This window comes from Neomonachus schauinslandi, chromosome 6 (genome assembly GCF_002201575.2).
Source record: "Neomonachus schauinslandi chromosome 6, ASM220157v2, whole genome shotgun sequence".
In the NCBI taxonomy this organism is placed as follows: Eukaryota; Metazoa; Chordata; class Mammalia; order Carnivora; family Phocidae; genus Neomonachus; species Neomonachus schauinslandi.
The window spans coordinates 25,166,133-25,191,529 of NC_058408.1; the positions used below are offsets into that span (position 1 = coordinate 25,166,133).

Here is a 25,397-nt window from a genome sequence, read left to right on the forward strand (position 1 = left end):
AGTTCACTGACCATGTGACTGGGCTGGTTCCCTCTTGTGCAAGATGGGGGTAGCGATCCATATCTTCTAGGACTGGTGTGAGGCCTCAATGAGAGGGTGTGTGTGAGGACTTAGCACAGTGTCTGGCACGGAGTGAGCCAGTTCCCTCCTCCCTTTGAATGTATTAATCAGCGTCCTTGAGAATTTCCCCCTCTCTCAGTCACCAATCCCTTCCCTGACAACCATGGTGGAACGCCTTCCTTTTGTCAAACGTGTAAGTCCTTCTAGTTCCAACTTATTTATCGTCATTATTCTCCAGTTAGACACAAAGTGCTTCATCATTCATTTTCGAGGTTCTTTTGTAATGGAAGAAGAGAAAGATGTTATTAAAAGCTAAATAAGACAAAAGTTAAAGTTATAAAGTTAAAAGGTAAAGTTTTCCCTTCTGCCTTCTCTCTTCTCCATTCTACTACTTCGTCTCTCTGCTTTGATGAATCTAGTAAGTGGACAAGAGAATAAAGCTTCAGATTCCTGCTTTTGTCTGGATCTCTGGGTACTGGATGTTGGAATAGCTGCAAGGTAGATTGCATAGAGGCTATTCAGTATGTATTCAGCCAGATATTTTCTACAATGTAAGAACAGAGAGGTATTTTCCCTAATATGTAATTAACGTTTAAGAGTGATCCTTCTGGGAATCATGTAAAAATGAAGAAGAATCAACCTGTGTAAAAACAAACAGGAAAAACCTCTGGACAGCCCCGTGAGAATGGCATGGGAGGAGAATGGACCGTAAAGGTAGGTAGATATGGGGACAGGGATTGAGGTCGAGACCGGATTTGTTGCTGAGCTTGGGCAGAGCTATGTTATGTAGTTGTGTACTTCTTTTCGGTGTGATGTGAACCTGAGGCTTCAGAACTGTAGAGAAAGTGAAGACCTTTGTGACCTACCTGAGAGCATGGCTGTCTTCTGCTTGAACCACCAGTTAATATACTCATTCTTGGCCAGAACTGAGTTTCAGGGATGGGCCATGAGCTATAAGAGCCAGTGTTCTTAGGAAATGGTCAGGCATCTTCAGTGATTGAGCCATTTCTTGGCATTTAACGCAATATCATTTTACACCAAAGACAAAACCTAAGAGGTCAGTTCTGGTGTTTGCAGAGTAACACTCTCCTTTCTGTTCATTCTCTTGATCTTGCCGAGAAAATTGATGGTTAGCACACCAACTTCTATCGATTCTGTAGATTTGTGCAGAATGCATTCTACAAAAGAAACCTCTTTAGGAATTCACTGTGACTCCCAGTGGGAATTTTGGGGGTACTCTCATTATTCCTTGAGATTCTTTTTCCCTGATTGAGTTAGGAGCAAAATACTTACTCACTGCTTTATTCTTGGAGTAGAGGCAAACAGAAATCAGAGCTAAATGTATGGGATATGGGTTGAAAGATAGGAAATTTTACATATGATTATTGAAAATGGTTTTGAGCAGGTAGTAAAGACCTCATTTATTCATCCGTTCATTCCACATGTATTTGTTGGATGCTCACAAAGTGCCAAGCGCCATTCTAGGTCCTAGGAAGGCAGATGGCCTTCCACGAGATCGTCCGAGGTCAGACTTCCCTCTCAGGGGGCCAGAATAGGGCCCACAGTGGGTCTGGCTCCTCCTCTCTATATTACTGATGACTTTTTTCACTCCCTGTCTCTGGGAGACAGTGCTGGCTTCCCTTTTTGTTTATAACTGTCAGAGATGAGTCATCCCTTCACTGTAAGTGTCACAGAATCACACAGCACATTCCAGCCTGGTTTGTACCACCGCCAGGATGTCAGGCAGGCAGCTCTTTCTGCCTGTCTCCCGCACACATGGTCATCGGCGCGGGGAGACCACCTGCACACGCTAACTAACTGGGGAATGGAGGAGAGAGAGCGTCGTACTTGTTGTCTATCCATTTTTGTTTAGTACAAGATATATTTAGGAGTGGACAACTTCTTTCTATTTGCCAGTATATCAGGTGGTATCTACCATTAGAAAACCCTAAAGCCTTTAAAAAGTGAATCTGCACCTGCGAGCAAATGAAGTCAGCGGTCTCCTAGGAAGGATATTCGTTCTGCAAGTGGACCCCGCAGCTTTTGGTTTTCTTGCACACACAAAATGGTTCTTTGAGGAAACCCTGTGAATTGATTTTAGAATTTTAAGAAAATCCATCATAAATAAACAAGCAAACAAAATTATTCCTGACGATTTTCAAAGAACTCTTACTTTGGTTTTGCATATTTAGGCTTTTTTCTCATGATATTCCTGTAATAAGTTTGGTTGGTTTATATCTTTCAAAATGTATATATTTAAGAGAGGTTTGCAACTTTAAAATAAATATTTTAAAAAACATGTTCACCTGTAATTCTCTATCTTACTATAACTTTTCATTTCTTGGGATTCTCTCCTAGTCTTTATTAAATTATTATATGTATTATAATGTTGGTATTTAGGCATTTGTGTGTTCTACTCTAAGCCATAAAAATTCTTACCTACTTTCTGAATATGCCTCACGAAGTGATTCATACTCCAGCAGTGTGACTCAGGGTAGTGAAGGCGGTTTGTCTTGAACAGTGGGGTGAGTGTTGACTAGTCTACCGATCAGAAAACATTTCATGCAATTCAAGGCACAGATGAAATAGCAGATCTCTTCTTGGCCTAGGCTTGGATGGAAAGTAGCTGGATTTTCAGTGTTTGCTCAAATTAGAAACGGTGAGATGCTAAAAGCACTTTTAGCTTTAGAGAGTTCAGAGTGGCCAAATAACAGTTATGTGATCTACCTGAGAATTAAACTTACTAATTCTTTATTAGGGAAGATGAGATCTTTGTAAAGCTTTTCTGGGGATGGGAGATCTCTCTCTCTCTCTCTCTTTCACACACACACACACACACACAGTACAAGAAACAATAGGCTGGCATTTCCCAGCCCTTTCTTACTTATCTAGGCAAGGAGATCAAAAAGGAAAAGGTCCCAGGTTTTTATTTAAAATTTTTTTTCATCAAAAATAACTGCTACTCAATAGGGTAAGGAATGAAAACAATATGAGCCTGAAAGAAAACAAACAATTGCGTATTTTTTACATTTCAAATAAAGTACATTTGTAACATCTGATAAATGTTAAGGACACAAACTTGAACAGGTTTGTGTTGAATTCTTTTACAACTCTGTAAAATGTGCTAGAATTCTGTGCAGGATTGATTTTGAGTTTGCGGGTCCCTGAAGACATCCCCTTGGTGTGCTTACGATGGTGATACAGGTATGAGTCTCCTTGTCCACCCTTAGGTCTGGGATGCCAGGCAGAGTAGACAATTTCAAAGATAGACAAGAGCAGCCTGTGCCGTGGATGGAAACATCTGTTCTCTAAGTGCCTCAGGATCCTCAGGAAAGAAGTAGAACACAAAGCAAAAACTATTGGCTAGAAAAGGACCTGTAGAGGTTTGTTTCTAAACCAAAGATCATTCTTGAAACTCACTTTAAGATCTTGGGTGTATGGGGGCGCCTGGGTGGCTCAGTCGTTAAGCGTCTGCCTTCGGCTCAGGTCATGATCCCAGGGTTCTGGGATCGAGCCCCGCATCGGGCTCCCTACTCCATGGGAAGCCTGCTTCTCCCTCTCCCACTCCCCCTGCTTGTGTTCCGTCTCTCACTGTGTGTCTCTCTGTCAAATAAATAAATAAGATCTTAAAAAAAAAATATCTTGGGTGTATGAGTTATGATTGGGTTCAATCATATGTAACAGACGATCAGAAAAATGCGCTTACTTAAACAAGATAGAAGTTAATTTTTTTTCCCTCAAATGAAAGAAGTCTGAAGCCAGACTGGTGTGCCCGCTCTGCCATCACCAGGGACCCAGGCCCCCTATTTCTTTTTGCTTCGTCATCCTCAGTGCTGGCTTCTACCCTCAGGTTTGCCTTAGGGCTGTAGGATGACCTTCTTGTTCAAAAGGCAAAAAGGATGAGGCCAAAGAGCATACTTCCTAGTAGAATCGAACCCCCTCTAAAGAACCTTTCTGAAAGCCCAATGCACTTATCGGGCAGCCTTGTCTGTAAAGGCCATTGCCTTCCCAGTAATGCAGAGGCTAAATATCGGATAGGCAAACCTTAGTCTCTGTCATACCACATGATCATGAGAATAAAGGTATTACCAGGACTTTGGTGGCTAAGACTTTGGGATACCTGCAAACTTTTAGAATAGGACAGTAGTGTTTGGCAAACCTGACTTTTAGTTTGCTGCTTGATTGATTCAACAATAGTGAGGGCTATGTGTTAGGCACTGGAGTTTCCATAGTTAACAAGGTAGACATGGTCCCTGCCCTCAATGGGTTGACAGGCTATTGGGGAAACATGGATTTTATTTATTTATTTAAGGATTTTATTTATTTATTTGTGGTGGGGGGCAGCACAAGCAGGGGAAGAAGCAGAGAGAGGAGCAGGCTCCCTGCTGAGCAAGGAGCCTGATGCAGGACTCGATCCTAGGACCCTGGGATCATGACCTGAGCGAAAGGCAGAATCTCAACCAACTGAACCACCCAGCTACCCCGAAAAATGGGTTCGAAATAAATAAATTTTAAATGTGTTGAACATTAAGGAAAGGAGAAGTAGAGAGTGCTTGGGATTGTGTACTAGGAAGGACTCACTAAGAGCATGACAAGAATACACAGGGAGATTGGAAGGCTGCTTGGGAGTTAGCTGCCTTAGAAAGGTGGGGCTGGGAAGATGAGCAAAGAAGAGAGTGGGAGGAATGTTCCAGGCAGCCTCAATCCCGATCTGATCATGTCCACATCAATTCTTTCTCCTTCCATTATTTGTCTTACTCCATCGGAGGGCATCAGTGGGTTTCCAAACAGCAAAGGAAGCCAGGAACTAAAGTCTTTTTATCTGCCAGCCTTTCTGCAGACTGTTTTCTCACTCTCTCTAGATGAGTGCCTACCTCTTAGGCTGTGGCAGGGAGTGTTGGGAACTCAGGGAAGGAGGTGGGCAAGTCATTGGGGCATACCGAAGTCCCACTGCCCCGTCACAGATCTGGATTTTGGTCTCATTGTGGGACTTTGGGGAGGCAAGGATTGGTTCTGGCCCCAAAGTGCTGATATGACCCCCCTTCCCCTTCCAGGACGTGGACATTGTGGTAGCACCGTGCCAAGGCCTCCGGCCTGCAGTGGATGTTCTGGGTGACTTGGTGAACGATTTCTTGCCTGTGATAACCTATGCACTCCACAAAGACGAACTGTCTGAGAGGGACGAGCAAGAGCTTCAGGAAATCCGGAAGTATTTCTCCTTTCCCGTATTCTTTTTCAAAGTGCCGCAGCTGGGCTCGGAGATCATTGCCTCGTGTACCAGAAGAATAGAGAGTGAAAGATCAGCCCTCCATCATCAGCTGATGGGCCTGGGCTACCTGAGCAGCAGTCACTGCAACTGTGGGGCCCCTGGCCAAGACACTAAAGCTCAGAGCATGTTGGTGGAGCAAAGTGAGAAACTGAGGCACTTGAGCACATTTTCCCAGCAGGTGCTACAGACTCGCCTGGTGGACGCAGCCAAGGCCCTGAACCGGGTGCACTGTCTCTGCCTCGACATCTTTATTAACCAGGCCTTTGACATGCAGCGGGACCTACAGATCACTCCCAAACGTCTGGAATATACTCGGAAAAAGGAAAATGAGTTGTACGAATCACTGATGAATATTGCTAACCGAAAGCAGGAGGAAATGAAGGACATGATTGTTGAGACACTTAACACCATGAAGGAGGAACTTCTGGATGATGCTGCCAACATGGAATTTAAAGGTAGGTCTAGAGAGCTTGGTGTGGGCTGCTGGGACCACAGGATTCTTTAACCCTTTCCTAGCTGGAAACGGAGTCCCATGAATTCTGAAGGCCAAAGGCAGCTCAGGAACATCTCGTCTACCCAACTGTCATGAGTAGGAGCCCACCTTAAATCACTTAGCCAGAGTGGCCTCTCTTCTCAGAGGCTTTCCTGGAAGATTCCACTGTCATTCCTTCCCGGGACTGGTAGTCCAGCTTCTGGTAAGTTCATCCTAATAGTGCTCTTAAATTTCCAGTTTATATCTATATCCCCTTGACCTTGACGGAGCTGGAAAAGAGCTGCCTGAAGAGCATTACTAAGTCATGCTTTAACCTTGGCTTTAACCTTCAGCATGGCCCGTGCTTCCTTTTTGGTTCTTTTTTTGTGTGCTTTGGTCTCATTTTCTTTCCAGGTTGCTCCTGAAACCCAGCTCAGGAGTATTTCCCAAAGTTGTGTTTACAACTTTTCTGGAAGTCCATTCTTCATGAGTGGCTATTAACAAAATTGGGCCAAAGTGATTCGTCAGGTCTTTTGGGGTTGAGGTCTTGATGTGGCTGACTTTGTATACTGACTACTCTGTAAACCTCCCTGCAGGAACATTAGCCCTACCACCCATTAAGAACAGTGATGTGGTTTGCAAGTTACCTTGAGGTTCTCAGTCATGGCTGTACATCCAAATCTCCTGGGGGGCTTTTTGAAAATAGATGTTTGAAATCACCCCAGAGCACTCCAGACCGATTAATCAGAATTTCTGATATGGGACCTCGCATGTTTTTTCTCAGTCCCTCCATGGATTCTGCGTATTGCCATCTTCCTGATGAGAGAACTGAGGCTTAGGCAGGTTAAGTAATTTGCTCAAGGTCACAGCTACTGAAGAGTAAAGGCAAGAGTTTGAAACTAGTAGCCTGATTCCTGAGCCCATACTCTGAATTTCCATGTTTACTGACTCTGAATCTCTTTCCGGTTACTGCCGCCGCCATCTTCCTAGTAACCGGCTTTGGAACCTCAGCATGGTCTCCAGCTCTTTGCTCTCCCTTGTCCCCACATCCGGTCAGCGGCCAAGTTCTGATGTGTCTTTTTCCATATATCATATCTACCTTTGTTTTCTGTTCCTCTTCCTCAGTCCACCTGAGCTACTGCCCTCCCTATAGCTCCTAGCTACCTATTGTTCTCCCAGACATCTTTCTCTCCTTTCTCCAGTTCATCTGCATTGGCTCTGTGTTCCTACAAAGTTTAGACTCGTTAGCCTAGTGGTAAGGATCTTCCAAAGCTAGCCCTGACCAACTTTCCCGGTCCTGTTTCCCACTAGGCACCTTCTGCTAATTTCAGTTTCTCTTGCTCTCAGCTGCTTGCTGTCCTCCATCTCTTCTTTTACTTTTTCTTTACTCCCGCCCTGCCCTAAACCCCAAAAGTCTTTTATTTGTGAACTTCCAAATCCTACCTACCCTTCAAGGCCTCTTCTAAATAACATCTTTCATGAAGGTGTCTTTAATTTTCTTAGCTAATAGTGATCACATCCATCTGAACTCCCACTGCATTTCATGCGTACCTGAAATTTCTGGCGTATTTCATTTTCTTTTATTACAGTTGTTTATGTTCTTCTGAGTGTTTTCTAAAATCCGAGAGAGGAAGGAGAACAGGGTCTTGTTTATCATCATATCTCCTACAGCAGTTCACACAGAGATGTGTACACTACCTCGTGGGAGTTTGAATGAGTATGTGAATTTTGGTATATGGCTGTGTCACACTTACACAGAGGAAACGGACTCCACTTTAGCAAGCACAGGAAGCCAGGTCCCTTATTTCTTATAGGCCTTATTGCAGTGGAGATCCTAAGAAGGCTTCTGACTAACTTAGGATGCTGGGACATCAGCATCGGCATCATAGCGCACAGGATAAAGGGGGCAGGGCAGGGAGGTTGGGCAGTCTGTGAAATATTTGATTGTTTATTATGTGCCAGGGATACCATGTCTGGTACCTGGGATGCAGTGGTTAGTTCAACAGACGCAGGGGGAACTGGGAACAAGTAGATCAGACATCTGGCTCTATTAACTACATGGTGGATTTGTGAAGCCACTTTCCAAGTTAGCTGTGTATTAGATAGGACTAACCGTGTTCTAAGTTCTTTCTGGGGATCCTTGAGGCAATGGTAAGTAGATTTAGAAGAGAGCTACCACATAGCCTAAGGAGCTGGATTTCTGGTATTGGTTTTTGTTTTAAAATAAAGGTAACATGGGGCACCTGGGTGGCTCAGGCGGTTAAGCGTCTGACTTGGGCTCATGTCGTGATCTCAGGGTCCTGGGATCAGGCCCCATGGCAGGCTCTGGTCCCTCTCCCTCTGCCCCTCCCCCCTGCTCATGCGCACGTGCGCGCTCTCTCTCAAATAAAATCTTAAAAAAATAATAAAATAGAGGTAATGCATTACATACATACTTCAGAAGATACATTTTTTTAAAGATAATACCTACATGCATAGTACTTCACTCAGAGATACAAAGATACTGTCCTCCAGCCACCTAGTTTTCCTCCATAAGTTCTTCTGCCCCTTGCTTTTTCACTGAACTCATGTCTTGGAGATCTTCCCGTAAACGTACACGTGGATTTGTCTTCTTCTAATAGATGTACCTGATTTTATTCAACTATACCCCTACTGATGGACATTTAGGCTCATTCTTTCTTTTTTCTCTTTTGCTGTTACAAACTCTACTGCATTATCATTTACATGCATATCTTTGGGCCTTGTAAAGGTATATTTCTAGAAAAACAATTCCTAGAAGCAGAATAGTTAGGTCAAAGGGTATGTAGATAGTTTTGTTTGTTGGTTGGTTAGTTTAAAATTTTGATTGGTTAAAAAAATTTTTTGGTAGATATTATGAGATTTCCTCTAAAGAGGTGGCACCAATTTAAATTCGCACAGTAGACATCAGAGTGCCTTTTTAGGAGTGGAGTTTTTGCAGGTAATTTGTCTTCTCTTAAGTTCTGTCCTCTGACTTGCAGAACGGATTTCTAATTCTGGGAGGTAGTAGCAGGTTGGCCACCACATTTCAGGTTTACTTTTTATTTACTAATTGATTAGCATCAAATCCCCAACTCTTGGATTTTTCCAGGAGTTCCGCAGTGTGAAATATTACGAAGATCCAAGGCAGTCCACGAGCTTGGGTTTTAGATGCTAGCTGTCGTCCTTCCTAACTGTACCGTCCCCTTCCCAGTGCCCCCTCTGTCCTCTCCTTGAGGTTGTTTCCTGACCTATAAAATATGATACCCACCTGACAAAGTTATCATGAGGATTAAATTCGATTACATATATAAAATATTTATTTTGGTGCCTCTCAAATAGTCTGCACTCAATAAATATTCCTCCTGTCCTATAAAAGTGACATAAAAGCTGACAAAATCAATAGGCTCATTCTAGACACAGTTGCTCCTTCTCAGGATTCTTAGATGCCCTAGTTAGTAGAGGACCGCATGGCCCCGGATCACACCGAGAGTCAGAGTTCACCAGCCAGCCGTGTGTTTTATAGCCGTCATCATGGCAGCTCTGTGGCTTTGATGGGGAGAGGCCTTTATTCTGAGTGCCTGCCCCTTCCCCTCACAGCCAACTGGCTTCTCTCTCTGCCTCCACAGATGTCATTGTCCCCGAGAATGGAGAGGCAGTGGGCACCAGAGAAATCAAATGCTGCATCCGGCAGATCCAGGAGCTCATCATCTCCCGGCTCAATCAGGCAGTGGCTAACAAGCTGATCAGCTCAGTGGATTACCTGCGCGAGAGCTTCGTCGGGACCCTGGAACGCTGTCTGCAGAGCCTGGAGAAGTCCCAGGACGTCTCTGTTCACATCACCAGTAATTATCTCAAACAGGTACTTGAAGACCGGTTAGACGCCACGTCACAGATAACACAGGAAACAGAGCCCACCCGCAAGCCTGACCTCAAGCTAGCCAAGAATTTCCTTTTCACCTTTTTGCCCGTCCTATTGGAATTTTATTTCGTTTTCCTGTCACATGACCCCTGCCCATCAGAGGTGCTTGTGAACTGCAAAATTGCAATTAAGGCAACATGCAAGGCGGTGAAGATGGAAGTAAAGGGGCCCAAAGAGTCACAAAATAGATGATCAACCCATGTAGACCCTGCACGTTTATGGAAGGATATATTTGGGAACCTTGAAACAGGACTCTGTGCTTTAAGTACATATTATTTATCACATTTTTTAATCGGCCACTCTGCTCAGGGCATCTTGATTTTCTTTTGTGTGTTCTCTTTCAGATCTTAAATGCCGCCTATCACGTTGAAGTTACGTTTCACTCAGGGTCCTCGGTTACAAGGATGCTATGGGAGCAAATCAAACAGGTGGAGCTTCCGTAGAGAAACATTTTCCGCCCCTCGTTGGCTCAGATGAACCTTAGGCACTAATAGTGACTGATGTCTAGGATATTCTGTTGGTGTAGGGTGGCCATTTGTCCTGGTTTGTCTGCCCGGGAGAGTTCTGATTTGCACCGATTCTGAAATAATTAGGAACAGTGCCCCTTTAATGCTTAAAATAGTGCGTTTAAATGAAATTTTATGCAGCCATAAAACTCTCCTTCACTAGCTTCTTCATATTCCTTTTTCCCAGCTTGAATGTTTTCTCAGACCCAGGCTTTGTTGCCAGAGGCCATTTGTGTGGTTTCTTTTCCTGAATTTGATGTGGCTCTTTTTCCATACCGAGTTCAGAAAGAGAATTCCTAGGCACCCTGGCACTAACTGTACATAGTGAGGGCTTGTGAGCACGTAGACTAGGCCTAGTGTTCCTTGATGCTTTCCCTTGGTCTGAGCCCTGATTCTGAGGTCGATGGAATTGGAGAGGAGTCTTGGCCATCACGTGGCTCCATTCTTCATAGCCTGCTCCTAACGAGTGGCTAGGCCCGAGGGGAAGGGTGTTGGTTCTTTCTGGTGGCTCCTGTCTCCCACCCTTGAGTGTTCTCACTGACCTCATCCTGCAGATCATCCAGCGCATCACGTGGGTGAGCCCACCTGCCATCACGCTGGAATGGAAGAGGAAGGTGGCCCAGGAAGCCATCGAGAGCCTCAGTGCCTCCAAGTTGGCCAAGAGCATCTGTAGCCAGTTCCGGACCCGGCTCAACAGTTCTCACGAAGCTTTTGCAGCCTCATTACTGCAGGTGGGTGTGTGGGAAGAGAGAGAAGAACCTACCCGCTGGGGAATATTTTGCCCACTGCTCTTCATATAATTTTTATAAAATTATCAGTATATTTTCTTCCTAGCTATTAAACGATAATATTATGTTATGGGAAGTTTCATCAGTACATTTTTCATGTGGAGATTTTTCTAACTCCAGGGAACATGGAGGGAACTCAGTTAATTTCTCCCCATTTCACTGAGTGAGGAATGAAAATCAAGGGGTAGGAATTTTGGGTGCCTGGGTGGCTCAGTCGTTAAGCGTCTGCCTTCAGCTCAGGTCATGATCCCAGGGTTCTGGGATTGAGCCCCGCATTGGGCTCCCTACTCCTCAGGAAGCCTGCTTCTCCCTCTCCCACTCCCCCTGCTAGTGTTCCCTCTCTCGCTGTGTCTCTGTCAAAGAAATAAATAAAATCTTTTAAAAAGGGGGGGGGTAGGAATTTTATTTAAGTTATTCAGTATTTTAGGAATGAGTCAGAAAAAGGATGACTTTGTAACTCTCATACTGGTTCACAGTTATGTGACATCTGCTTGTCCCCTTGGGGTGGATGTGCGTGTATGTGTGTGTGTACATGCGTGTAGAGTGTGGGGTATGGGGATGTGGGTATGCATCCAGGAGGAACAGTTATTACTTACCAAGAGCTCACTGTGTACCAGTCACGTTACGGACGTCTTGTGTAACTCTCACAGTTACCCTTAGGAGGTAGCTGTTATTACCCCATATAATAGGTGAGGAAGCCAAGCTGGGGACTTGATAAGTCACATGACTTTTTTCTGTTTCCCTCCCAGCTAGAAGCTGGCCACTCAGGCCGGTTGGAGAAAACAGAAGATCTGTGGTTGAAGGTTCGGAAAGATCATGCCCCACGCCTGGCTCGCCTTTCTTTGGAAAGCCGTTCTTTACAGGACGTCTTGCTGCATCGTGAGTCCTTGTTTTTCCCAAGTAAATGGGAAGAAGGTTCTGGATACCTGACATTCTCATGTTCTACCTTGGAAAATCCCAGTTTCTAAAGCTGCTTCCTTGCAAAGCTGCCTCAGCACCCCCTGATGTGTTTCTGAATTCCTAAAGTCTGTTTGGTCCTGCTATTTATACAATTCAGACAACATGACTGAAGTTTATTTAAATTGGACCAGTTAGGTTACTTTCTACTAGTTTCCAGTAGCATCAGAATTTCTTCCCCAAGCATAATTACGACTTCCTACTCCTAGGTCCATGTCTAAGAATCTTTTTTTTTTTTAAAGATTTTATTTATTTATTTGAGAGAGAGAGCGAGCAAGAGAGCACGAGCAGGGGACAGGGGCAGAGTGAGAAGCAGACTCCCAGCTGAGCAGGGAGCCCGATGTGGGGCATGATCGCAGGACCCCAAGATCATGACCTGAGCCAAAGGAAGATGCTTAACTGAGCCACCCAGGCACCCTAAGAATCTTTTTTTTTTAATAAGATATTTTATATATTTTTTCATTTGCAGTCTTCAAGATTTTATTTTTAAGTAATCTGTATACCCAATATGGGGCTCGAACCCATAACCCCGAGATCAAGAGTCACGTGCTCCACTGACCAAGCCAGCCAGGTGCCCCACATGTTCTAAGAGTCTTAGGGAGGTTGCCTAGCAAGTTTTCATTCCTCCTGCCTTATCTCTGTGTCCATACTTGATAGGTAAACCTAAACTGGGACAGGAGCTAGGCCGGGGCCAATATGGTGTGGTGTACCTGTGTGACAATTGGGGAGGACACTTCCCTTGTGCCCTCAAGTCGGTCGTCCCTCCAGATGAGAAGCACTGGAATGACCTGGCTTTGGAGTTCCACTACATGAGGTAGGTTCTCCTGTCATTCATCTCTATGGGAGAAGATCCAGAGAAGAAGCCAGAAGCCTGGCTTTTGTACCAAGGTCATGTACCAAGAGCTACAGCATGCCATGTCTTTCCCTTCCTGTGTCCCCAGATGTTGTAGCCAGTGTTTCCGTGTTGGGCCCAGAAATGTGCTCTCTTGCAGGCCTTCATGGTCTCTTCCCTCTCCCTACCATCCCGATTTCTCAGACTCTGCCTTCCGTTTGACTTCTTCGTCCTTAAGGCCTGTCAGTCTTTAGATTCCGTAATTCCGACTCCTTGTTAGAGAGGCCACTCTCTTGGCCCTCCCTCTGCACTGAGGGCCATGACGTCTGGCCCCGGACAAGAGTGGTCTCAGGGGACTCCTGCCTATGTGGCAGCACGCTGTCGTGATTGGAGCCGGAGCATTGCAGCCCCGGCCTCTCTCGTTCGCACCAGGTCTCTGCCGAAGCACGAGCGCTTGGTGGATCTGCATGGCTCGGTCATCGACTACAGCTACGGCGGCGGCTCCAGCATCGCTGTGCTGCTCATCATGGAGCGGCTGCACCGGGACCTCTACACTGGGCTGAAGGTGAGGCAGGAAGAGGGGGCTGGGGCGCACCCGGCAGCCACACCCGCGGGGTCCTCTCTGGCCTGTCTGCCGTTCTTGTTTAGCCAGACCTTCTGGCTTTCACAAGACATTTTTTGGCAATAATCAAGCTTTATTACCCTTATTTCCAAAACACCTTAAACATTTCTCAGAATCGATTTTTTGGCCCAGTTTATATCCAGAATACTGCCAGTTCACCACTTTTACCTCTTGTGGTGGTGGTAAAAATCTAGACAACTCAGAAGAGCAGAAAAGCATCCTGTAACTTTGCTATTTTTCCTCTTTTTTTGCTCTTGATGGATACAGCGAGTGTTTGTTGTTTAGTCAACAAATATTTATTAGTGACTACTTTGTACAAGACCCTGTGTTAAGCACTATAAGGGGATATCAAAAAGTGAAATTGCCAGGGGCACATGACTGACTCAGTCGGTAGAGCATGTGACTCTTGATCTTGGGGTCCTGAGTTCAAGCCCCATGTTGGGCATAGAGCTTACTTAAAAAAAAAAAAAGGTGTAATTGCCAGAAGCTTTTAAGAGACTTGCTGTCGGTGAATTCATTAAGATCTGGTGTTTGAGTGTGATAAATCCACCTTGATGGGTAAAATTTGGGCAGGTAGAAAGAAGAGGCCGTACCAGCAGGAAGGAATAGCATAATGCCCAGAGCATTTGAAGGACACTAGTCATGTTGGAGCGGCTGTCTGGGAATAGAGGGGCATGATGTGCAAAAAAATCTTGAGAAGAAATTACAGAACACCAAAATTAAGAATTTCCATAGACTTCAAATTCCGTTGTACACCATGAAATGCTGTTGAAATTTTTTTTTTTTTTTTTAGATTTTTATTTATTTATTTGACAGAGAGAGAGAGAGTGAGAGCAGGAACACAAGCAGGGGGAGTGGGAGTGGGAGAAGCAGGCCTCCCGCCGAGCAGGGAGCCCGACGTGGGGCTCGATCCCGGGACCCTGGGATCACAACCTGAGCCAAAGGCAAACGCTTAACAACTGAACCACCCAGGCGCCCCGCTGTTGAAAGATGTTGAGTGAAGGTGAAGTACCCTCAGTTGGATGTCGAGTTTCCCTCACCCAAAGCAACCACAAGGGACGTGGAGACATTCCTTTGTCTGGTCCCTACATGGGGGCTGGGTGGGACAGGGGGAAGCTAATCACAGAATATCTGGGTAGGTCCCTTCTCACAGATTACATGGAAGCTTCTGGATAGAGGACAGGAATCCTTAGAAATGATTACAAAAGCCATGAGAAATCAGTAGGATGGAGGAAATGACTCTCCCGCTGGCTCTCCCTCTTCATTTCAGAGGAGTTAGGCTCAGCACTGTCTGATGCTTTCCCACAAGTGGGCTGAGCTTCTGGATGAGTGATGTAATGTTCTCTGGAATTCAAGAGGCCCTAAGCTGGAGGCATGGTAAAAGTAAGATGAGTGACTTTGATATTTGAATCCATAAAGCCAAACCTGGGCTAACCAGGCCTACAAAGCAGTGGAAGGCATTCTGCCCGAGAGACCTAGAAATCCTTTTTTTTTTTTTTAATACTTTTATTTTTTAATTTTTTTTTTTTAAAGATTTTATTTATTTATTTGAGAGAGAGAGAATGAAAGACAGAGAGCATGAGAGGGAGGAGGGTCAGAGGGAGAAGCAGACTCCCCGCCGAGCAGGGAACCCGATGCGGGACTCCATCCCGGGACTCCAGGATCATGACCTGAGCCGAAGGCAGTCGCTTAACCAACTGAGCCACCCAGGCGCCCCTTATTTTTTATTTTTTTAAAAATAATCTCTACGCCCAACATGGGGCTCGAACTCACAACCCCGAGCTCAAGAATCACATGCTCTACCGACTGAGCCGGGCAGGCGCCCCGAGACCTAGCACTACTTTGAGCCTCGAGGGCAGTTCCAGAGTCTGTTCGGGGCTTGGAAATGAGCTCACGCCTCCGGGTGTTGGCCTGTGCCCCCTCTAGTGCCATGTGGGGTCATCCAGCCGCTGCATGCGGCCTCCAGGCAGTGTTCTCAGGCCTCACAGCTTGTCCTTCCTTGCTTTCCCTCGGCTTCCTTCTAACTGCTTTCCTCTTCCTTTCTTCCTGCCTGCTTCTCTGCCCTTGTCCTCTGTGTGCCCCAGCACTGGCTGCCTCGCAGCGCCCCGCAGAAGGAGCTCTTAGTGGGTTTAAGCACGCTGGACTGAGGAGTTGTCTTGTTAGTGATGAGTGAGCCCTTTTGTCTCCCCAAGGCCGGGCTGACGCTGGAGACCCGTCTGCAGATAGCACTAGATGTGGTGGAAGGGATCCGCTTCCTGCACAGCCAGGGACTCGTGCACCGTGATATCAAGCTAAAAAATGTCCTGGTAAGTAGAGCTGTTTCCCCGAGATAACGCCCTATCTCTGTGGCTTAAGTGGCTGTCGGAGGGTCCTCCTACATGTGAGTGGGATCGGGGGGCGCACCTGCCGGGAACGCACTGGAGTTGACAGCAGATGGGTTGATGGCATCTTGGATGTAAGGTGTGGGGAGTGTCAGGCCGCCTCCTAGACCAAGCTTCTGTTGCTTAAAGTTTTTTCTCCCGACACTGTTGGGGACATGTAAACGTACAGAACAGTAGTCCGATGGAGACCCACATATTGTTCATGCGATTCGTGGTCTCTTTCTCCGGGGTTCATCTCTCTCTGCTCCTCAGTCTCTCTCTCTCTCTCTCTCTCTCTCTCACACACACACACACACACACACACACACTTTTTTACTCAACTGTAGGAAAGTAAGTTACAGATAGCACAGTACTCCTAAATACTTGAGCTCGTATCTCCTATAAAGGACATTTTTCTGTGTAATAAAAATGCTATTATCACACCAAAGAAATTTAACGTCAATACAATACTGTTAGTTAATAAACAGTTTATATTAACATTTCCCGGTTACCCAGACACAGTCTGTTTGTTTGCTTGTTTGATCCAGGGTCACTCCAGGGATCAGACGGTGTACTTTGTTGTCATGTTTTCCTGTCCTCCTTTAATCTAGAATAGTCCTTCTGCCCTTTTTTGCTTTTGTGATGTTTTTGAGGATTCCAGGTCTGGTTGTTGTTTAGAGTTTGGTCAGAGGTTCTGGATAAGGGCTGAGATGGGTAAATGCACCGTTAAACGGAAGGTGATCATGAACCCACCAGTCCTGGTATCTCAGTTCTGAAGAATCTTCTGACCTACTCCTCTTGAGGCTGTATTGGATATCATCAAGGTGTCTCTGGCAACACGTACATGATATATATAATGACAGCAGTGTGGGGGGAAGGGAGAGATTGCCCTAAAATCATAGGCTGAAACCTGAGAGGTTTATCAATAGTCAAATGAGGCACAGATTTATTCTCTTGGGCCTTTAGGAAAGGAAACTGCAGGGAATTCAAGTAACTCTCCTCAGCTGACCAGAGGACCTCAGCCTTCTTCCTTCGTGACTTTCTGCCCTGGGGTCTGGAGGTCCGAGGAGAATCATCAGGAACTGAAATACTTTCCTTGGTGTCTTTCGCTTTATTCATTCTTCCAAGACTTACTAAGTTTCTGCGATGTGCCAGGCACTATGCTAAGGGCGAGGTATACAAAGGCGAAGAAGATAGCCCCTGCCATCCAGGTTGCTGACAGTCTGGGGAGAAGACAGGAGTGGGAACAAATCTGGAGACAGGGAGGCTTAATTAAGTGCTACTTGAAGGTAGACGCCTGCTTCTGAGCTTGACTGTGCATCTGAGAGCTGTGTGCAGGATCCGACGCAGGCTCACTCTCGCCCTGCTTTGTTGGCAGCTGGACAAGCAGAACCGTGCCAAGATCACTGACTTAGGATTCTGCAAGCCAGAGGCCATGATGTCAGGCAGCATTGTGGGGACGCCAATCCATATGGCCCCTGAACTTTTCACAGGTAAGCCGTGGGGCAGGGAGTAGGCTTCAGCAGGGCTCCGTACTTTAACCCTGAGGGCTACCCCTTGGGCTAAGTAGTATCCACAAGTACTCCTGGCAGATCTGGTGCAGGCAAGGGAGAAGCAGAGGAGGGAGACCTCTAAGGCAGGGCAGGGGAGAAGGAAAAATGCACACGGGAGACACCAGGTCTTCTTGTGCAGGTTTCTCCGGCTGTTCGTGCCATAATTGCCATAATCAGCCAATTGGTTGATCAGTAAATACTGATTGAATGGTTTCTATATGTCAGGAGTTGGCCCTGATCATTAAGGAACTTGCAGATGACAGAGATGCACTGAGAGAGGTAGGATAATTAGGAAGCAGTATAGGACACCGTGTGACAAGGCACTAAAATGGGTGCCACCTAACATGACGGTGTTCAGACAGGTGATGAAGGTTGAAGTGTTTGACAGTTTTGTGGTAGAAGTGAGATGTTGGGTGGAACTTGAGTCAGGTCTGGAAAAATTGGTCTGTGGGAAGGGAACCCGTAGGAAGTGTGTTCTTTGAGCTGGGCAGCATGAGTATGCTTTTTCATATATTTTGTTCCATTTAATCCTCACGGCCCTTCTGTGGTGATGGTGATGCATTTTTATGCCCACGTCACAGATAAAGTCGAGTCCAGATTGGTGAACTTCAGAAAGCCACCCCAAAACACTAGAGATGATGGAGCTGGGATTGGAATCTAGGTTTTTCTGGCTCTAGAATCTAACCATGTGTCACGAAGGAGAGAACATTCTGGAGGCTGGGGAAAGGGAAATAGGAAAATTGCAGCATCAGCACGACAGGAAGGAAATCCAGGTGGGGAGTAACAGCAGACAAGGCTGGAGATGAAATGCTCTGAGCTTGAACTCTGCGCGGAGGAGCGAAGGCTCGGTGTGGGGGCCCTGAGGAACTTGAGCTTGTGCGCAGGCGCGGGCAGAAAACGCGTTCGCGGAAGGTTAGCTTAGCAGCGGGAGGTGGAGGGGTTCGAGTGGGCAGAGCAGTGGGGCTCGTGTCCGGGAGCAGGCTGCTGGTGGTGCGCCGGGTGCCAGGGCAGCTCCGGGGGGGAGCGGGCGAGATCGTGTGATCAACGGAACACCCGTGACCAGCAGCGGAGAGGGGCCGGGCGAGGACCCGAGGGCTCGAGCCTCATGGACGGGGCATGGTTGCGGCGTTGCCGAGGCGGACGCGAAGGTCACGGCGGGCTCCTCGGCGGCGCGGGGAGGAGCTGGGATCGGCGCCCTGCGCGGCCTCCGCTCGTTAGCGTGGTGCACAGCGCTGCCCCCTGCCCTCCGTGGAGTCGGGCACGGAAGGATTGGGGCTGGCTGGAGCCACAGCGCAGCCCGGGCGCGCACGCAGCGTGTCTCTTCCTCTGGATTTACTTCTTTGTGTGTGTGTGTGTGTGTGTGCTTTTTTTTTTTTTTAAGATTTTATTAATTTATTTGACAGAGAGAGAGAGAGAGAGAGGGAACACAAGCAGGGGGAGTAGGAGGGGGAGAAGCAGACTTCCCGCCAAGCAAGGAGCCCGATGCGGGGTTCGATCCCAGGACCCCAGGATCATGACCTGAGCCGAAGGCAGACGCTTAACGACTGAGCCACCCAGTGCCCCCCTCTGGATTTACTTCTTTAAAGAAGCTCTATTGCCACTGCTTTCGTTTGCTTTTGGCGACTTCGTATTTCATTTCCCTGGATTGTTTCTCTGCAGTCCTATTGCTGACAGAAGAATCTTTTCCAAAATACGTTCTTCGTGTCACCTGCTGCCCTAAAACATAAGGGACTTCCTGCTGTCCATCGAATCGAGACTTTTCTGTCTGACGTTTTAAAGATCTTTATGTTCTGGTTCCAATCTACCCACCCACCTGTTTCCCAGCCTTATTTCCCTAATCCGACCTTTCAGGATGAGTCTTTTTGGCTGTTCCATCAAAATCATTCCAGTTTTAGTCTATGTGCTGCCGAAGCGAGCAGTGTTCCATCAAAATCAAAGGCCTGTCCTCCTCCTTTGTCAGGCTCCAGCCTCGGCTCTCCTGGTATCTAGCGCTGCCCTCCCTGTGCTGTGGTTTGGGGTGTAATAAGATGGGCGTTGTCAACGGTCCTGCCAACCGGGGTTCTTAGGGGAGGCAATGGATGTTAAAAGCTTTAGGAAAAAAGGTGTGGAGACCTCTGCAGACCCCGTGAGTGGGGATGCAGCTGCTCTCTGTCCCTGGCTCACTGTCTCACCCCTTCTCGCTCCAGGGAAGTATGATAATTCTGTCGATGTCTACGCCTTTGGCATTCTCTTCTGGTATATCTGCTCGGGCTCTGTCAAGCTCCCTGAAGCATTTGAGAGGTGTGCCAGCAAAGACCATCTCTGGAACAACGTGCGGAGAGGTAAGAGCCACAAGCCCTACCTTATCCTGACTCCCCCCCCACCCCCACCCCCACCCCCACCACCACTGAGAGCAGCGGGACCACATACCGTTCGGAATCCAGGAAAGACACTGAAGTCAGGCCTTCGTTTTCAGGCAGTACTGTACTGAACTGTTTCTTTTTTTCCCCTAAGATTTTAGTTAGTTATTTGTCAGAGAGAGAGGTGGGGAGAGAGAGGGAACACAAGCAGGGGGAGCAGCAGGCAGAGGGAGAAGCAGGCTCTCCGCAGAGCAGGGAGCCTGATGCGGGGCTCGATCCCAGGACCCCGGGATCATGACCTGAGCCGAAGGCTGACGCTTCACCGACCGAGCCACCCAGGCGTCCCTGTACTGAACTGTTTCAAGAAGGCTTTTTTCTTGAACCTTTCCAATTCTTCAACTTCCTATGCCAGTACGTTCCAGTTTGTTGTCACCATTACTACTAGGTTCTGACCTCAGTGTTTGCAGTTGAAGCCAGAACTCCGGAGCCCCACCTGGGTGATCGGTCTGCGAGCTGGTCGGGCCTCATCGTGGCACGGGCCCTCTCACTGACCCTGGCCTTGTCTCCATGTGCCTTTCTCCAGGGGCCCGGCCAGAGCGTCTTCCTGTGTTTGACGAGGAGTGCTGGCAGTTGATGGAGGCCTGCTGGGACGGGGACCCCTCTCAGAGACCTCTCTTGGGCATCGTCCAGCCCATGCTCCAGGGCATCATGGACCGGCTATGCAAGTCAAATTCTGAGCAGCCAAACAGAGGACTCGATGATTCTACTTGAAAGCAAAGACCTTTCTCCTTTACTCTCTATTTCTTCCCTCACCTTTTGGCCATGGGAAGAATTTGACATTTATTCAGAGAGCTCCCGAGGGAACTGATGCTTGCTGGGCAGCTTGAGACCTTCCCAGGCAGTGATGCCTCCTGGATAGTGAAGAGTTGGCTGGCTGTGGGTCACGTTCAGCAGCTCACTGATGCCCTAAGCCATCCCATTAGCAAAAGATTGTCTAGGACATGTAAACGCTGAAGAATGCAATGTTCCAGCCTCAGAACTGAAAAGGAGGCAAATGTACCAATTGTCTGTTCACTGTATGTTGCTAAGACAGGCGGGACACTGCAGTGGCGATAGTATTAAAAACTATAATTTTCGTAATTTTGGCTCTAGCTAGGAATAGTTTGGTTCTATCGCATCGTCAGGACCCTTAGGAAATTTGAACTTAGTTCCAGGATTGTGAGAACGTAGGAGCAAAACAGCGACTTGCTGCTCCCCGCACCCGGATCTCAGGTTGCAGCGGCCAGAGGCCCCAGTGAGGGGGCTGGAAACAGAGCTGTCTGTTCCTTCTGGTGCCAGTGTGTTTACATTTATAGGACTGACTTCTGGGGGTGGGTGTCACGGTTCCAATCACCAAGAGGCCACAAAAAGAAAAAAAAATGTGTACACACATGTATATATATATACATATGTGATTGGATTTTGAGTTACTGCTAACCCCAGGATAGAATCTCTTTTTCTTCCCTTTGGTCTTGATTTTTTCCCCCCCCGTTTTTGGTCTCAAGATGGGGAAACTCCAGTTAACATGGTATCTGGGGATGAGTATCTGAGTAAAACTGACCGGTACGGAGTAACTGGTAAGACCGGAGACATGGGCAGTGATCTGGAGGCCGTGGGCTTCCCTGCAAACCTACTAGGAGGATACCAGGTTGTTTCTAAAACTTAGAAGGATCAAAAATTCCCATTTTTGTGTTTGAATCTAACCCACTGATGTTTTTAAATTCCATCAATGAGCTTTTTAACCGAAATTTCTTTTGCAACTCGTCCCTTCATTTTACTTTATTTTGAATATAACTTAAGAAGGAAAGCACCAGATGAAAGAGAATGCTTTTTGTAGCTCTGTGTGTTCCTTTCACATCTGTGTGTGCGCGTCTGGGACGGTCCCTCCCCTTCGGCTGGGAGGCGTGCGGGTGGGCTTTTGGAGCGTGTGTCAGGAAGTGTGCCTAGGTGGGGAAATTCTGGAGGGGGACAATTTACATGTTGATGCATCTCAGATCTTGACTTAAAGCCTCACTCAACTGAGATGGTCCATTTGATTTAGAACACCAGGTGGGTGGAGGAATAGACAGTGGAGGTGAGTAGCCTCCGTCCATCTGCCTAATTTCCAAGCACTGTGGTCTCTCCCCTGTGCCTGGCCCCCAAGTCTGTGAAGCAGGTCCCTGAGTAGGTGTGTAAGGAAATGGGCAGATTTGCTGCTAGAATTTTGTAGGGTTGTTTCTGAGAGAATGACCATCTTTTAAACATTGAGTATAAATGGCATCTACAAGAAATTTTTCATATAACTCTTAAAGTTCAGTTTTCACTCTTTGACTCTGCTGGGCTCTGATGATGATACACTTGAGTGTAGTAAGCCTCCCAGCACTTGGAGCCCTTTAGAAACTCCGTACAGTGCTAAGAACCTTTTAACTTGCAAACAGTAAAGTGACCGACCCAGTGTCTTTGGGTTCTATATGAGCTCCAGCCTTGTTCTGGTGGAATGTTCAGTAGATCTCTTAGAATTGTTAACAGCCATTTGTAGCTTTACTTCTTCAAGTCACTCTATTCTTGTCTGCATTAACTTGTTTGTCCTCCTGGGGACTATGATGGGGCTTCCAGGAAGCCAGGTTTTCAAGTTTAAAAAGGAGAGGTGAATAGTGTCTACCTGCCGAAAAATCAGTCTGTTCTGTACGAAATTTCAGGAAAGGTCTTCTATAGTTCCCTTTCCCAGAGACTCTTCCTTTACTCCAGCTCAAATCAGGAGTCTGTGCTTACGTTGTGGAAGCCACATTTCTAACATTCTTCCAAAGTCTTAGTTCCTACCCCCATTCATGCAGGGGCTGGGGGGGGGGTAGGTTTTCCTCTACCCAGTGTCCCTTTTCAGTTTGTCCCCTCCCTGCAGCTTCATCTGCTCTCGGGCACCAGTTTCCTAGCAGATTCCCACATTTTTTGCCTGAGTGAGAAGGGAGGATGGGAGGGACTAATGCTAAGTAAGACAGTAGTTGTTGTTAACAATTCATTACAAAAAAGTGTTCTGAGAAAAGGTGCAAGATATTCCTGAAGATCTCCAGGCCAGCCAAAGTCCATGTAGAGATATTTGGAGGTGTTTTTTGAACACTCAGCGGGCTGAGTGTGGGAATACATATATATAACACATACATACTTTGCTTTTGTTTTATAACATTGTCAGCTAATTTGGGATTCTTTGTTCCTTGGCACCCATTATTACTAAAGTGATGGAATGCCATGAAATGTACTGTACTGTATATTACTTGGGAAGACACTAGGTGTTCAAAGAAGTCTGGGGGCACTTGGGCTGTAGTGGGCTCAACAAGACCAAAGTCCTAAAGATTTTACCTCCTAGCTTTGGTTGTATGTGCTCCCGAGTGGTGAGGTGAGATTGTGGCTGGGGAAAGAGGAAGGATGGGACGGGTTACCCTTACTGTGTTCTGTCCTTCTAATCAACTTCATTAGGGCAACTTACCCCAGCCTGAAAATGATCACCGGGCCATTTTTAACACGCTTGAAGTCGAGTCACTTGCGTTACTTCAGAACTGAGTGAGGGACCTTCTTGCAGAGCAATCAAGACATGGCGGAGCGTGGGGCCCCGGAGCGGCTGACCCTGTGCCTAGGGAGCTGGCAGGGAGGTCAGTCTGGCAGGAGTTGGGGAATGCTTGTCTGGCTGAGGTTTCCACGGGCGGGCCCTAGTTCCTTGACCCTCTGTAGAGAGTGGCTCATTGATTGAGCAAGCCTTCCACTTCTCTAGGAAGGAGGGCTGTGCGGGTTCTTCCCAGACCAAAGAGAATCACTTGTGACTCCATCAATTTCAAGGGGACAGAGCCTATGTAGCAGCTTCTCCTAATTTTTAACACTAAAATTCAAGGGAACAGTGAAGGAAAGGACATATTACTGCCACAGATGGCAACGGGGGGGACTGGTAGAACCCTCCCCCAGTATGTGTCAGCTCTCCGGTGCATCTTGGTGCATCTTTGCTGAGCTGCCAAAGATGGCTTGGAAGTTGTTTCCAGACGGGAGAAGGGGTTTGGGGCAGCAGGGCTCCAAAGTAGTAACTGCACTGAATGACACTTTAATTTTTTTGGCTTATTATTTAGCACTGAGAAGCCAAGAGGGATCGGTGATTATAGTAGCACTAAGGGGGCAGAGGTCCCCTGTGGCCTCGCTTTGGAGAGGAGGCAGGCTCGCTGTTCATCTGGCTAATCAGGGAGTCTCCGAAGCCCAGACTGCTTCGCAGCAGGATAAAGGGCCCTTGAAGAGTCCTTCGCCAAAAGAGTAGTTGCTTTCTTTGAGTTTTCAAAGTTTGACTTCTGGATTTGCTGGATCAAATAACCCACTTTTTCTTTAAAAGAAGAAGTGGGTTTATCCTTCTAAATATGGGGGGGACGGTTAGGGCTAGCGCTGTATTTAAGTGGGTGAGGAGGGAGCAACCTTCAGAAACTTGCATCGCAAACTCCTTTGGAGGTTGCAAGGAACACTGCTGTTCTTAAAAGGGTTTTATTTTTAACTTCATCTGCTTTGTTAACATCCAGTCCTGTCGAGATGCACGTGGAGACCATGGGAATACCTGGCCACCCGACTCAGAGGGTTGAGAAGGAAACCGGTCTGGACAGCATGTTGTCTTTTATCCTTATGTAATATTTTGTTTGTTTTAAAGGACTAATGTCTATTACAGTGTTAATAAAAGTGTAACATACTAAGTGTGTAGAATAAAAGTGCAATAACAAGAGGAAGTTACCTTGGCACAAACCTCAGTCGTTCACTCTCCCTTCCTGTGCTCTTTCCATAATACGGCAAACGAGACTGTGTTGTTTTTAAGAGTCATACCTATGGGTTAAATCTTCATCTAGTGTCGTTTTGGGTGGTTGGGTTTGGTTTTATAGAGCGTTCTGTATCCTTGTGGGGTTGCAGATACCACACGTGCTGTAGAATAAAGATCACATTAACGTTTGAAGCTTACCTCCCTTTGGCTTTGTTTCCCTTCCCTCCTGGGGTCAGAAGGATGCTGGAGCACCGTACTCCCCCGGACACTGCTCCGGATCTCTGGGTGCTTGACATTACCACTACCAGAGGCGGGGGCGGGAGGATGGGAGGGGCAAGTAGGGTGAGAGCAGTTTATTTTTCAGAGCCTTTCCTGGATTCACACCCTTTTCCCCAGCTTCTCTTCAGCATGGACTTGCCGCATTGGGAGCTCGTGCACGAGCCGGACTACTCTCTGTTCCGCTGTGAGAGAATCTGACGATGGAAGCTACATACTGGCCCATCTGCATTTTCTATCTGGGCTCACCCCACTGTTGGGATCCGCTTGCTTGGCATTGCCTGGCGGGCACCAGCATCGGCCCCTCGCAGCCGAGGGCCACCACCGGCCGTCACCGCCACCGTGGAAGGTCAGCAGGCAGCCTGCCGAGCTCTCGCACAGGGGGTGTGAGGGGTGGTTTTTTTGAGTTACAGGATCCTGCTAGCATGGCGGCCTCGCTTTTTGCTACAACAGCAGGTGCTCCGACTGCAGCACCCGTTCGGCCAGGAGGGGGCAGCACACCCCAGACAGTTGCTGTGTTTGTGCCCGAGTCTTCCGGGAAAAGCCGCAGTGGAACCCGGGCGGTTCCCAGCCCGCCCCGCCACCATAGACGGTTCCTGCACAGAAGCCTCTCCCCCCCCCCCCCCCCCCCCCCCCCCCCCCCCCCCCCCCC

At 47.2% G+C, this 25,397-nt stretch overlaps 1 protein-coding gene across 2 annotated transcripts in view; it reads left to right on the forward strand.

Annotated features, from left to right (window-relative positions):
- Positions 1–24,637, forward strand: part of DSTYK (dual serine/threonine and tyrosine protein kinase) — a 48,286-nt gene extending 23,649 nt beyond the window's left edge. Inside the window, exons 3-13 of one of the 2 annotated variants that reach the window (XM_021686550.2) lie at positions 5,115–5,784; positions 9,428–9,660; positions 10,065–10,148; positions 10,781–10,957; positions 11,764–11,893; positions 12,629–12,785; positions 13,236–13,368; positions 15,618–15,731; positions 17,164–17,278; positions 19,525–19,659; positions 20,261–24,637. In XM_021686550.2, the coding sequence (XP_021542225.1) occupies positions 5,115–5,784; positions 9,428–9,660; positions 10,065–10,148; positions 10,781–10,957; positions 11,764–11,893; positions 12,629–12,785; positions 13,236–13,368; positions 15,618–15,731; positions 17,164–17,278; positions 19,525–19,659; positions 20,261–20,448 (2,136 nt within the window). In that variant the 3' untranslated portion in view covers positions 20,449–24,637. The remainder of the gene's footprint in view (positions 1–5,114; positions 5,785–9,427; positions 9,661–10,064; positions 10,149–10,780; positions 10,958–11,763; positions 11,894–12,628; positions 12,786–13,235; positions 13,369–15,617; positions 15,732–17,163; positions 17,279–19,524; positions 19,660–20,260) is intronic. The other variant, XM_044916316.1, reaches the window with a different exon arrangement.
- The last annotated feature ends 760 nt before the right edge of the window (positions 24,638–25,397 follow it).